The sequence below is a fragment of the Cannabis sativa genome, chromosome 4 (assembly GCF_029168945.1).
Source record: "Cannabis sativa cultivar Pink pepper isolate KNU-18-1 chromosome 4, ASM2916894v1, whole genome shotgun sequence".
Taxonomy (NCBI): domain Eukaryota; kingdom Viridiplantae; phylum Streptophyta; class Magnoliopsida; order Rosales; family Cannabaceae; genus Cannabis; species Cannabis sativa.
The window spans coordinates 52,835,809-52,851,484 of NC_083604.1; the positions used below are offsets into that span (position 1 = coordinate 52,835,809).

The window sequence follows — 15,676 nt, forward strand, 5'->3', positions numbered from 1 at the left end:
CACTAGTTACAATTTTGCCATTTTATTTAGCAACTTATGTTGCTTTTATAAATGTCATATTTTAACTCTAAACCTTTTAAATGTCAAATCTATTTATTTAATAATTATAATTATTATCAAATAAAATTACCATTTAACTTATTTATTAATTAGACCTTACAAAGTCTTTTAATTAATAAATAAACCTTAAAACTTCTTTTCTTCTCAATTAAGCCATTGCTTAGTGAAAATTTATAAATAAGACATAGTCTAATTTAGAATCCTAATTGGTTAATCAAAACTAATTAACTGAGTCTACAAGGCAATATTATATCAACTAGTGTGGGGACCATGAGACTATATAATCAAGTTTCCAATAAGTAGATCTAGAATTTACTAAGTAAATATCCTAACTTATTAATTCTTCCTGACTCCATTATAGATTCGGAATTGTACTCTTAATTTTATAGAACGATTTATATGTTCCAAATATAGATACGCTATTAATTATGGGAAATTTACAAAAATACTGGAATTTGGGTTAATTTTTACAAAAATACTGTCACACGGAAATCTTCTCAAAAATACTGTGTTTTTATAAAACACCAGTAAAACACAAAGCAGAACAACTCGAAACAACAGTAGAACACCAGTGAAAACTTAACACCATATACTGCAGTATGAAACTTATAAAAAAAACACAGTAAAAAAGTAAAAAATACCGCCTGGCAGTATTTTTGTAAAAAAATGGCAAAAGTTAGTATACCATGTAAATTTCCCTTAATTATTCATTGTTATAATCCAAATAATTAAAGATCCCTTATAGATGATTTACATCGAGTAAGAACAAATTTAGCGTTCTGCCCTACAATATATTTGATCCTTATAGTCCATGGTGCACTGGTCTTTTACAATAAGGCTGTGAGACTTTAAGTTGTCATCATGAAGCAAGAAATTAGCCGCTCGTAGGCCATATAAAAATTCACCAAGATCTCATGCCTCTTTTGGACCTCTGGTATTGGAATTGGTCTCTATAGCATTTGAAAATGTGAGAAAAACAAAGCATTAGTAAGAAAATCCAGTCATAAAAAGTCTAAAACTCAAAACCAAGATTTTAGGAATGATTTATACTTACGTAAAATTTTGAATCAGGTAGTGTTTATTGGATGGAACCTTGTTGTTAAAAGAAGTCCTCCTTAAACTCCTTTTTATTGGGAAGCCTAACAATAATTTTGTGGTCGATGGTATGGGTCTCCAAGTAGTAGAGAGGCCTCCTAAATAGTATTTCCTCATAGGACAGGCTTTAGTAGAGTAGAAACACAGAATCTCGAAAGGGGTTGGGCAATCCCATCCTAAGATATGGTAAAGTGACTTCAAGCATGTAAGAATTCTGTAAGAATTGAGAGCGAGTTAAAAGGGTGTAATTCCGAGGTAATTACAAAAGTCCTTAAAGTATTGCCTAAGGGGAAGGATAACCCTTGCTCTAATATGCTCAACACTCCAAGCTCCTATCCTTGAAGAGTCGCTAGTGCTGCAACCTTCATCTTTCAAGATGCCAGTTGGGGGGAAGCATTTAAATTTGCCAGGTGCGACTGAGCGTATGCAACACCCTTTTTCATTTTTTATGTAGTAAGATCTTAAAACATCTCCTACATTATCTCAAAAAAAAATCTCCTACATAAGGAGCAATTGATCTGACCTTAGATTCGATCAACTCTGCCTCGAAAGTTACACTAGGATTCTGAGGCATCTTAGAATTTTGAGCTTTAGAAGCCATAATCTCAATTTCCAGATCACTTGGTGGAAAAGCAACAGTGGCTCGAGGTAAAATAATAGTTTTGCTAAGGGGATTTTTACTAAATTAGAAAATTCAGGCCAAGCTGCTTCTCATAAACAACGACGTCTACCCTCAATAACTTCATCTAAGAATAGCCTATAACGAATGCATGTCTCTTCTTGATTATTCCTAATGGTATGCTCCCTAATTCTTTCATCATTTATCTTAAGTATGGATTGAGGTTTACGACTTTGAGGTTTAAAAGTTATGGCTTGAAATTGGGGATAATCAAATTCAATATGGTCTGGGTGTTCATAATCTAGATGAGAATGGGACATTGTCTTGTTCACAAAAGAAAATCCCAAAAAATTCTTGAAATACAGAGCATAGAAACCCAAGACCTGCAAATTGTGTAACCTCAAAATTTCTAGCCCTAAGTTACTAAAAGTCCATATAAATCCCATGCAAATAATATATGATGTAAGAAATATATGGAAAGCAACTATTGACCTCAGATTTGGCCAACCGACAATGGAGTAGTATGTTGGGTTTTGTGCCCTAAATAAAACCTTTTACAATCTGATTAGTTATCAATATAAGAAATTTGAAGTAATTTATGTTTGCATGAATTTTACATGCTTATGGTTTAATATGTTTATTATATTAATACACAAAATCTGTTAAGTCCAGATCATATGTTTATTCACGATTACAGTATTGTCAACACAGTGGAATGTGATTGTGATTGTATGAATCAAAAGACTAAGTCCCTGTTTCATCAGTATTTTGGATTTACACTGATGTGATAATCAGCGATGATGTGTACTTACACTTGGAGTAAGTGTTATGTTCTTTCCAAGACATTGGTAAAGTATACTAGTTTCGAATGTATAGATTATACATTGGACTGGACCGATATTGAAGTTAGTTAAGATATTATAAACTTACCGTTGTATCTTTCCAAGTCAATATCAGTAGTTGATCTTAAGATTAAAAGAATCTAAATCCTGATATGCTTAGGCTCAACTCAGGAGTGTTATTCATGTTCTTTGATTTATTAGTTAAGCCTACTTTTGGGTCAGGGTGATACGTATATTTTGGGAACATGATAGTATGATTGAGTGGGAGTGCTGAACATAAATATGGAATCTATAGCTTCTACTGGTGTATAGAAGTCAAGTGATGATTCCCTTCGAGCTTAGCTAAATAGAAGTAAATGGATGAGCTCTTGTTTAAGTGACTAATTCTTAGATTACTGAACATCATTTACAGGTAGCTAAGTGTTTTAAGGGGCAAAATATGTTGAGGGGTGTAAACGGTAAAATTATCTCATCTCGATGTAAATCATCTATATAGAGGATCTTTGATCACAATAAGATTATAACAATGGTTAAATGAGATAGAATATCTATATCGTGGAACATATAATATGCTCTATATAAGTCTGAGAGTGCAATTCTAAGTTCTAAGAGTGGATTCAACGAGGAATTAATAAGTAGGGATTTACTTAGTAAATTTGGTTCACTTATTGGAAGCTCAGCATATAGATCTATGGTCCCCATTCTAGTTGAGACTATACTGCTTGTAAGACTCAATAATTGATTTGTGATTAATCAATTATAATTCTAAAGTTAGACTATGTCTAATTTGTAAATTTTCACTAAGCAGGGGTGAAATTGTAAAGAAAAGAGATTCTAGGTTTATTTATTAATTAAGAGACTCTATATGTCTAATTAATAATTAAATTAAATGATAATATTATTTAATAATCTATATTAGTTATTAAATAATTAGTTTTGGCATTTAAATGGTTAGAATTAGAAAATTGGCGTTTTTGAGAAAATAGAAATAAAAATTGTGAAAACTGCAAAATACAAGTAAGGCCCATTAACACCTATGGCCGGCCACTTAGTGAGCTTTTTCCAATTAATATTTTCATTATTTTAATGCCATACAATTACTAACCTAAACCTAGTAGTTGCCTATAAATAGAAAGTGATGGCTCAGTCAAATAACAAGTTTTTCAACATAACCTTTTTCTCAGAAAATCAAAGATTGCCTTTTCAGAAAAACTGAGCCTTCCACTTCTCTCTCTATAGCCGACCCTATACCTCTCTCTTTTCCTCTTCTCAATTTCGAAACCTTAGTGATAGGGTAGTGCCCACACACAGCAAGTGGTACCTCAATCATAGATTGGAAGACTGTGAAGGATCACACACAAAGAGAAGGTCATTCGGGCTCAAATCTTGATTATACTCTGTGACAGAAAGGATACAAGGGTTAGAGATCTGAGTGGAAGGAGACATTATTCCGCTGCATCAATGTAAGGTTTTCTTAACTTTATATGTGTTTAATTATCGTTTTAGAAAGTTCATATTTAGGGTGTTAAACAACATACTTGTGAGTAGATCTAAGATCTTGGTAAAATAAATTCCAACATTGTATTTATTACTGATGATTACTATGTGTTACACAATAAGAACAAAGAAGTAAATAAGACACGAGATTTTATAGAGGTTCAACCCCTTTAGTTAGCGGGTAATGACATACTCCTCTTTTGGTTGTATTGATACCAAAGATAATACCACTCAGATCATAAGTATTGTAGAATTTGAAATGGCTCTCTTAAGATTACAATGCGAAAATGGAGTTGGCAAATCTCAAGTGATGGAGAGAATATGCCTATGACGTGAGAGAGAGAGAGAGAAGAGAGAGTTGAGTTTCAAACTTAGAGCTTGAGAGTTAAAACTGAGAGCTTAAGACATAAGGAATAAGTATTTAACTAATGCTCTTTATATAGTAGAGCTTACATCACTAATAACCCATTAAAAGTAGGTAAATAAAGTTATATTTACATAATTAAGTAATAAACTTGAAATGAATTAATTATCCCTCAAAAATAGGGAAGTTGCTAATATTTTCCCCTATTTTTGTAGGTTTTCAAGGCCCAATTCGCTGCTTAACTTGATGTCCATGGATGAAAGCTGCACACTAAAGGCCTGCCAGGAAAAAGTTGGTTGACCATGCACCTGCGAGGTACAGGCTGGCTGGCCACACAGTGCTTGGAAGCTGCCCAGCCTATGCTGGCCATAGGGTCGGCCATGGGTGGTCGGCCAACCCCCTTAGGGTGGCTGGTTTGCATGTCGTCATCCCTCCTCAGTACTCGGACCCCTCGTTGGTTGAAGTGTTGAGTAGATGGCTTGGCCTCCTTGTTGGCGAGTTGTACTCTGACGTGGCATTGATATTGGCCGCGTGGACATGCCACGTCAGGTGGGAAAAATCGAGATAACAGCAACAAAGAGATTTTAATCAAAAGAGTAATGATGGATATTCACTTATTGGTTCGTAGAGAGAAATGGAGTCTCAAAGAATTCCTTGTTGAACACTCCTAGTGCAGAGAGTTTAAACCCTGGCGATTCTGAGATTAAGGAATAAGATCAACAAAAACTCGAAGGAAGTATGTGAGGGATAGTGAGGGTATGCAATTTCGAGAGAAAAATGGCTGAAATTTTTAAATTCTAAGCTCTATGAACGGTAATGGCAAAATAAGGGGAAGGTCCAAGTTTTATACCCAAACAATAGAAATAGTTCGATTGTAATGATAACTGATCGAATGGATGGGAACTAATGCGTAAAGAAGAGTCAAAGTAATAAATATTGAAATGATGCTTACATCAATGTATTGAACTGCCAAAATGAAGCATGCAATTTCTTTTAAGGAGGGAAAAATACGATCATACCCCTGGAAATTAAAAAGTCCTTTTTATTTTTAAAAAAATACTTTTTAGGAAGCTATTGTTATACTCATATTTTGAGTAACAATATGGTGTTGACACATGTAAAAAAGCTAGAAAATAAACCAGCTCAAGTTTTAAAGCAATAAATGCATTCAATCAACTCGCCTCGAAAACTACAATTAGTAGAAATATTTGAACTCGCCCTTTTAAAGATAAGGACGAACCATGAATAATAACTTTTAATTGATGAGACCAGCAAGACGAACAATAAACAAAGAATATTCATCTTAGGATACACAGAATACACAATAGAATGATAATGTTTAGAAAAGGTAGAAAATGAATTATTCAAAGAGCTCGCAGCTCATTGACCCACATACTTATGAGTATGTTAGAAGATTAGCAGAAGCACTCCCATCATGATTCACCTCAAAATTATCACACTACGATGGTGTCTCGCTTTTTTTTCACTCAATGCTTATAGTAGGACACGAGAAGTATTATTTAAAATATTCTTAGGCATTGAGAAGCCTTGTTAGGGTAAAGCATCTTGAGAAGGCTGTGTGTACCACTAGATGAATAAAGCATAGTCAACATAATTGTTTACAGATAGAGACAAAGAGCGGTTATGGCAGTATTTATTATTATCATCCCATGTGATGTAAGTATGAAACGTGGGGATTGTCCACGTTTCAAGAACAGTTACAGGGACAAGATCTCAAGGGATTAATTGTCATCATAAACTCCTATAAATAGGGATAGAACTTAGGGAACAAAGGATGACCAATTTGAGAAAAAGAGAGATATTATATCAATATTTCCTTGTATTTTGTATTATGTATACAATATTATTTATTTAATTCCAAAATAAAATAGACTTGTAGACTATGAAGAATTAACTTCAAAACCACGTAAAAAATCTTCTTGCCATTTGTTATCCCCTTTTTTGCACTCTGACGTGGCAGCACATGTTGGTGACACGTGAACCTGATTCCCCACATCTGCCCGAGAGCGATGCTCCGAGCAGGGCATAGCGTACACCTGCACAAACGATGTCTTCCTAGTCGAGCAGTGGATAATCTGAGCAGCGCATCAATACTTAGCAATTCCAGAATTTGCATTGTGAAGCACAAGAGTAATTCCTATCAATCTGGGATCGTATCACAAAGATATGAAAAGCTGTCCAAATCCCACAATATGTGCATTCTAAATATGTAATATATGTTCTTACCAATTATAGATATTGTAAGCAAAAGGGAAATCTTCCTTCAACCATGTAGCCCTATAAATAGTGATCCATTCTCACTGGTAAAGGGGTCGAGAGAATTACATTAAAGAAATCTAAGAGAGCATACTGAGAGATTTCATTGTGAGAGCTTCAAGAGAGGAAACACTGTGTTCTTTGCTCTTAAGTTAATACAAATCAAGGGGAGTAAGCTATTACCGAATTGAACGGGACCGAACCTCTTTAAAAACCTTGTGTTCTTTATTTATTTGCTCATATTATACGTAAATCATTTTCTTAATCGCTTATTATTAGACTCATTGTCGTTGGCTAAAAGCGAGGTCAACACAATTTATTATTATTATTATTTAATTCTAGAGTTCATTTATTACAAAAAGACTTACTTATTGGTTAACGAAAATCTTCATTAACAAAACCTTTTTAGAAATTAATATTTTTATTTTTTTTTTATTTTAAGGAAATAAATAAAATCAAGTTAGTATCAAGTTACATGTAATTTATTAATTATTTTTAGTAAAATTTTAAATTAATCACAACCGTCTAATAATGATCTAATGAATAAGAGTAAATGTAACCATCATGGTTACATATTTGATGTAACCATTGAAATCTCCTCCCATTAATTATGTGTATTTATACATATATTTATATACAATTGTTATGTCTTTGTTTAGTTTTATTTTTGGTATATTGTTAAGTTTCTTGTGAGTATTTTGTAACCGTAATTTTTCTGTTCTTGGTATTGTTCTTGTTTGGTTTTGTTCTTTGTTAGAAGATTATTGATTTTCACACACAGTTTGAAAAGGACTTTTGGAGTGCCTGAATAAGATAAGTTTTTCATATTTTTTATTCTAATGCAATTTATTTTTGGTATTTGTTAAATTACTTAGTTTATTGATTTAAAAGGGTTCTCATTATTTCTTTTTTAACATTTTTGTAGGAGCTTTTATTGTCGTTAAAATAAATTATGTGAACATGTTGATAGCATTAGAGGAGTTTTCACTAGGGAGATTTGTAGAAAGTTGATTTTGTATTTGTAACTCGCATGTGGATTGCCTATTATATTCTCTAAGAGATTTTTTTTTGTTATTTGAATCTTTCATAGATAATTTTGTTAGTTAATTATCTAATTTCTCTGAGACATCTCTGATTTATGTTTATTGTATACATGAATTATCAGTTTGTACACTCATGGTGGATGACGAACTAATTTGAATAAATAATTTCTCATATTTTTTGATGAAGATGTAAACTTGAATTATTTTCAATGAATGCTCATTGTTCAAAAAAAAATTAACATACTTGATATCAAATTCACAAATAATAAAAAATCCAATAAATAATCTATGTATAAAAGAAAAAAATAAAAAATAATTCAATTGATACCAACTCATGGTGAGTAATCAACAATAATCAATATAATTACTATAATAAAATCAAATTGAATGTTTTGTGTCTTTTTTAACATATAATGATTATTTTCATAAATATACTATACATATAGCTAGTTATTAAAAATATCACTATTGAATAATCTATATATCTATATAAAGGAGAAGTATGAGGCGGTAATGTGACGGTCTAAAATCTCTCTAAAACTATTTTTTTCACCTTAATTCTCTCAATTTTTTTAATATTTTATTAAAGCATAAATTTACAAATTAATATTTTACTATTATTTTAATAAATTTTCTACAAAAATATCTATCTTAAATTAATTATTTTTTAAAAAAATACATAATAATAAATATACATTAAATTAATAATATTAAATTAAATAATTATTTAATTATTTATATATATGTGTGAAGGTTTTTTTTTTTACTTTGCAGAATATAAGAAAAGTATTTTTTTATATAGAAAAAATTTATTATGAATTAAACAAACAAAAAGTAGGTGTGAGATTATGTAGAAGAAGAAACAAGTGTCAGATTATGAATCAAAATTTTTCATTATTGTAGTTGATGTCATATAGAGTTAATGTCATTATTGTAGTTCCTATTGATATCCTTAAATTTCTAAACTTAACACTTAATTTATCGTTCCGTTAGTTGATCAATAAAATGCCACTTGTAAATATAGTATTGGCCAAACTAATCATTCTTTTAGAAAAAATAAAAATTAATTGAAATAAATTCATATTATTCAAAAAAAAAATATTATATACATATTAAATGAAATAAAAATTAATTTTTCTATCTTCTTCTAGCCATATTATCTTTACAGATTAACAATAAACTTTTTTTTGTAAGGAGATTAACAATAAACTTTGATTCTCAATTCAAATGTTATTATTTAATTCTATTTTCATATATTCAAAATTCTTATTCTATAAATTTTCTACTAATATTTTTCAATCAATGAAACGAATAGGCAAACTTTAATTCCCGTATGAAAAATCAAACTTTCAATCCCAATAATCAATAGAAACAACATCAAATTTTAAGTTCTCGAAATCTATAAAATAAATAATAAAAAAACAAATCTCATAAACACAAACTCAAACATTAGAATCTTAGTAAAACACTAAAACTCAAACATTAAAAACACTCTCAACAAAATTCGAACCCAGAACTTAACACACACATCAGAATAAAAATTAAACCATAAATAAAAATTTATGTTACTATTTTTCAAATTTCGATATTTATTAGCAACAAATTTAATATTTTAAGTATTTATGTCACAAATTTTTTAATAGTAAAATTAAAATTTTAATATAATTTGATTAAGTAATTATTATTAATTAAAATATATAATTTATTTTTTATGTATAATTAAAAATATTTTATATATCCGTCGCGAAGCGCGGGATGTTTACTAGTCTATATCTATTCTATATAAAGTGTGTCTATATAACTGAATTCTTGGTTTATGAGAAATTTATGGGTGACTTTTTATTTATCTTTAATAAAATAATAAAATATTATTTATATATAATAAAATAATAAAATAAAAATAAAACAAATCCCATTTAAACTGATATTTGATATTTGAACTAATATTATTTATATATATATAATATTATATTCTACATCAATCGTGCATATTCATTCTCCTCTATTTTCATTCTCCTCACATAATACTTTATTTTAATTCTTCTCCTGCATATTCACTAACAACTCATAATTTTAGTCTAATTCCTTGATAATTCATGAAGTGTATTTGTTATGTAACCTCTTTTCTCGAGTAAGTAATTATATTTTGGTCTTACATTGATCAAGAGTGATCATAATCAAGCTACTATAATTATAACTTTTGTTTTCTTTCTCTCTTAGTTGTATATATCCTTCAACTATTCTCCAACCATTAATTTCTATCTACACATTTATATTATTAGGGAAATTTCATTATTTGTCCTTAATAATATAACCTATATCAAAATTTATACCCTTTTATAATTTGTACAAATTTATTTCTCTAATTTTAAAAGATTCCTAAAATACCCCCTAAATTAAACTTTCCCTCTCTCAGACGTTCCCTCTCTCTTTCTGACGCTCCCTCTCTCTCTCTCTCTTCACGATCACGAACCCACAACCCACGAAACCAGACGTTCCCTCTCTCTCTCTGTCCTCCTCAGTCCTCACCCCTCACGAACCCACAACCCACGAAACGGGCTCACGAACCCACGAAACCCACGAACCACGAACCCTGGAACCCACGAACCCACGAACCCCACGAAAGTCAAGGCGACCGACGACGACGAAGAGGACGAACACCCACGGCGGCCCACGGCGATCCACGACCACGACGAGGAAGCACTGAACCACTGAACCACGAAAAGGTAAGTTTTTTTCTGTTTAAATTTTAGACATTTCAATGCGAATTTGTGTATGTGTTTCAGATTTTGTGTGTTTTAGGTTGTATATGCGAATCTAGATGTCAATACTTGCATGTTGTATATGTTGGATATGTTTCAATGGTGTTTTGTGTGTTTTGACATAGTTATCGATGAAATGTCGATAGGATATCGATAGGATGTCGATATGTATAGGTATCTGTTTATGTGTTTGAACATTGTTGTCGACAGGTTGTCTACATCATGTCGACAATTTGTCGATGGTTTACCTTTGTTTGATGTTATGTAGTTTTGCCCTAGAATGTCGACAATTTGTCGACTATATGTCTATAGTTTGTCGATAATAAGTTGCAGTTCATTCTTTTGGTAGTTTACTGTTAGAATGTCGACAATTTGTCGACTGTATGTCGATAGTTTGTCGATAATAAGTTGCAGTTGATTCTTTTGGTAGTTTACTGTTTGAATGTCGACAATTTGTCGACTGTATGTCGATAGTTTGTCGATTATATGTTGCAGTTGATTCTTTTGGTAGTTTACTGTTAGAATGTCGACAATTTGTCGACTGTATGTCAATAGTTTGTCGATAATAAGTTGCAGTTGATTTTGTTGGTAGTTTACTGTTAGAATGTCGACAATTTGTCGACTGTATGTCGATAGTTTGTCGATGTTGATTGTTTGTCACTGCTTTTATGATAATGTCGATAGCATGTCGATTGTATGTCGACGATTTGTCGACCAGTGTTGAATGTTTGATAATGTCGACAGAATATCGACATGATGTCGATGTTATGTCGACATTTCTTAACTTTTTTGACATTTAAATTTTTTTGGTCTTTGATTTTTCAGATGGCTCCCAGACTCATTATTCCAGCACCCAAGCATTTTACTGACCGCGTCACATATAGGGGCACTGGAATTTTTGCAAAAATCAAAGCTCGGTTTGAGGAGTTCAACCTTAATAACACGGCGAAGGAAAGCCGTTTCGGGAGCTTCTAGAATGCCGTACCCTTGACATTCTCCTCGGTGTTATTTCACCAGCTGATGCTCCACAAAATGGAAGTGGATGCTCAGGAGGAGTTGAGGATGCGGTTTTATGTTGGTCGGAAGGAGGTCAGATTTGGGGTGCTGGAGTTTGCACTCATTACAGGCCTGGACTTCTCCTCGGGGCCAACAGAAGAGGAGAAGGCTGCGCAGGTCGCGCGCTCGGGGTCAGACCGATTGATCAACAGATATTTCAACCGGTCTGATAGTGTGAAGACAGAAGCACTCCAACTTCAGTTCACAAACTGTCAGAACCCGGAAGACTTGTACAAGCTCGGCTTATGCTTGTTTGTGGAGTCAGTGCTTCTGGGCCGCGAGGCAAACGCGCTGATTACGCCTCACATACTTAGATATGTGGAAGACCTCGAGTTCTTCTTCCGGATTCCTTGGGGGAAGCACTCATTCGCTAGACTCATGCACTCGCTTCAGAAAGACATGTTGAAACAGAAGGCCAACTACGAGAAGAAGCTGAGTTCGGATGTTCAGCACGAGTGCAAATACACAGCATATGGCTTCGCACCTGCAGTACAATATTGGGCGTACGAGGCCATTTTGGAGGTTGGGAAGAGGTATGGCACGAACCACGGGATTCGGTTCCCCAGGATGCTTAGCTGGACGAGCAAAGGCGATATTGGGAAGAAAGACGTCAGCGCATTATTTTCTAGACGGGTATGATTTTCACTTATGTTCAGAATAATTATTTAACATAAATGCTTGTAATAAATGCTAAATGGTTTTATTTTGATATTTTTTGAACCATAAACAGAATCTTGAAGTGGTGAAGGGGCTACTTCCACGGACAGAGGAGGAGGCATTTGTGAGGACCATATCTTACGATGGTGTGGAGAACCTGGTTGATGATGCTGTGGATGACACAGAGGCTGAGGCAGGTAGTCAGGTACCAGAGACTCAGGTCCCAGACACTCAGAAATGTACACTGTGTACCAATTTTTGGAACTTTTTTTTTATGTCTTTATTTTTTATTGTTTTTGTTTTGTGATATTTGTTACATTGTGGAATTATCGTATGCTTACCGTATTTTTTTGATATATATTTTTTCAGGCCACTGGTTCAGAACCTCAGCCCAGTGCACCATCTTCATCAGGCGTTCGGGGTGCCGAGTACACTGATTTAGTGGCGAGGTTGGATAGGATCGAGGCTGACACTCAGGGTCTGTATGCTGCTCATGTCGAGCTGAAGAAGGCATACGAGACCAGCCATGTAGAGCTGAAGGGTGGTCAGAACGTAATTATGGAGCAGCTCAGAGACATATTGGCCATGTTGAATCATCCGCCAACGACAGCTTCAGCACCGGAGGCCCCAGCAGATCCATCTACCCCACCACCAGCTGCCTCACCCCCAGTAGAAGAGGATGAGGTCTTCCCCGACGATTACGATCCTTATGAGGGAGCTCCAGCAACTCCGATCGAGGCACAACCTCTTATCCATGTACATGACACCGAGTCGCAGGGTGAGATTCTGTCGATAGAGGCACAACCTGCAGTGGTTAAGAGTCGGAAGAGGAAGACAAAGCCTCGTGTATGGTTCGGTGACTATACGGAGATGAAGAGGAGACATAGGCCATCTTCGACTTTTGATCCCCTGGAGCCACCGGATGAGAAATTGTTAACCACTTTCCGAAAGTGGTGTGTTGGACTCATTCCGAACCACCGACTTCGGGATTTGAGAAGTGGTGATTACGGTCCAGGATTCTTTTGGATAATGCTCACACCAAAGGAATGGCTTACAGATGACGTAAGTAAAGTATTTTATAATATTACTTCACTTTAGAACTTTATGTGCAATTAATATATTTTTTTGTCTAACTGACATTTCTCTTTATATGCAGCATATAGATGCAGCAATGCATATGCTGAGGAGGCGACGCACCGACTATCCACTGACATTTCCTCAGAAGGGTGTCATTCTCTCCACATTCGTGACCGCCATGATCAGCAGTGCATGGACGAGCCACAAGGGTCCGAGGAAAAACTTTGTGTGGGAGGATTATATCCTGGACTACTGCAGAGGGGTTCATAAGGTATTGTTTTAGTAAGATTTTAAATGTTAATTGTTGGGGAAGATTATTATGGTTTGTTAATTGTTTCGTTGTTCTCTGTAATTACAGTCCCAAGTCTTTGAGAGATGGAGGGGTAACGAGTTTATTTACTTCGTTCTGAACCTTCCCGAGGCAAGGCACTGGGTCACAGTTGAAGTCGAAATAGAGCTGTGGAAAATTAATGTCTACGACTGTGATTCCAGCGTCTGTCATTGGACCGTCTTGGAACCCATCCTGAAGCTTTGGGGAGAACTGCTGCCCTCGCTAATCCTTGCCACCGGGGAATTTCCACATAACAACCAGATCATGGCGTTAGCTAACTGTGACATCACGGTGCTTCCAAAAATGCACCCGACTCGAGCCACTCACGACTTAGTTCCGAAGTCAACAACCAGGTACATAGCGATAAAAAAGTACTATAGTATTAAAATATGTTTTACGTTAGACTGACTTTACATTTTATTTTGCATTTAGTGGTGATTGTGGCGTCTATTGCATTGAGTATGTGGAGCATCTCATGATGCAGCGTGGATTGACCGATGTGACGCCAGACCGGATAGCTATGTTTCGTCAACGGTGGTGTGTTGATTTATTTTACCAAAATGTCGGCTGATTATATGTGTAATTATTGGGACATTGTATATTTTGTGTAATTAACATTACAGTTATGTATATATAGATTTTCTTTTCGTTCAAATTTTGATAATTATTCGTGGTTTCAAATATAAAATATCGATATTATTCAACAAAAATAACTATTAAACCTAAAAATAATTAAAATATTTGAAAAATATTCAACCTCAACAAAAATAACTATGACAAAATATGCATCATTACAATATATCAAATTTCCCAACGAATACGTACAAGACGCCTCAGATGCGGGCTTTGCATGTTGCTCTGTTGTGGCCTGAACTGCCACAGTGGCTGCAGTTTCGTGGTATAGAACCTTTTTTATCACCAGACAGGAAACGGTTCTCCCGTCTTCTTCCAGCGTTGCTTTTTCTTGGACGACCTACAGGCTTCTTTTCCACAGGTACCCCAACTTTCATATTCTTGATGTGTTCTGGGAGAACCCAATCATCCTCGTCACCAGCAAAATTGATGGTATCATCGTAAATCTTCCTCCACGTTTCTTTTGAATAATAAGGTGAGCAAAGCGTGTACACACTTGTGTTTGTTTTCAATGTCGCGGCACATGCATGAAGGCAAGGGAGTTTCAATAACGTGAACACGCCGCAGGTGCATGTTCTTTCAACTAGATTCACATCACCACCTCTTTCACCGTTAGGTCCCCTACCAACGTTATACAAATTGGCTCCATTTCGTTGGACGCGCCTGTACCTTGCATTTTCATGAATTTTTGCCAAGTTTTTTTCAAAGAGCGTGGCCAAAGGGGTGGCACATTTGTCAGCATTTTCGAGGCGATCAGCGAACCACGATTGGAGTGTGAACCTGATAAATTCAACCAAAGTAGTTATTGGATATTTCCTGAACTCTTCTGTGACACTATTGAAGCTTTCAGCAGCGTTGCTCGTCATGATGTTGTATCTATCGCCCAAACAATAAGGGTGAGCCCACTTCTCAAACCCTATACTCTCTACATATGCAGCAATGGCCGGATTCATCTTTCTAAGCTTCTCGAACTCTCTATCGCATTCAGTCTTCGACCATGCGTAAGCAACATTATATATTTGGTTGTGAAAAGCATCAGTCTTGAATTTGGCGTTCACGTTCATAACAATGTGGTGATAGCATGCACGGTTGGACCGCTTCGGGAAAAACGAGTTCAACAAAGCATGATCAATGCTTTGATGCCTATCTGACACAAACACTAAGTTCTCAACCACGCCAATTGCTACCCTCAACTTCTGTAAGAAATACGTCCAGGAGTCGTTATTCTCACTGTCAACGATACCATAAGCAACCGGCAACAATTGGTTGTTCGCATCGTATGCCACAAAGAATCGACATTATACCGCCGTACTTCGTCTTCAAGAAGGTGCCATCGATACTCAAAACAGGCCGACAAAAAGAA

At 34.7% G+C, this 15,676-nt stretch overlaps 1 protein-coding gene across 1 annotated transcript; it reads left to right on the forward strand.

Moving 5' to 3' along the window:
• Nucleotides 1-12,528: 12,528 nt before the first annotated feature.
• LOC133037261 (uncharacterized) lies at nucleotides 12,529-14,363 on the forward strand. The gene is made up of 3 exons (XM_061114188.1): nucleotides 12,529-13,334; nucleotides 13,429-13,620; nucleotides 13,708-14,363. Exons 1-3 carry the CDS (start codon nucleotides 12,831-12,833, stop codon nucleotides 14,086-14,088), a joined length of 1,077 nt encoding a protein of 358 aa, XP_060970171.1. The 5' UTR covers nucleotides 12,529-12,830; the 3' UTR covers nucleotides 14,089-14,363.
• Nucleotides 14,364-15,676: the final 1,313 nt, after the last annotated feature.

Coding starts and splice junctions, on each gene's coding strand:
- LOC133037261 (XM_061114188.1), top strand. CDS start 12,831: ATGGAGCAGCTCAGAGACATATTGGCCATGTTGAATCATCCGCCAACG. Junction 13,335..13,428: donor AGGAATGGCTTACAGATGAC/GTAAGTAAAGTA, acceptor CTTTATATGCAG/CATATAGATGCAGCAATGCA. Junction 13,621..13,707: donor ACTGCAGAGGGGTTCATAAG/GTATTGTTTTAG, acceptor CTGTAATTACAG/TCCCAAGTCTTTGAGAGATG.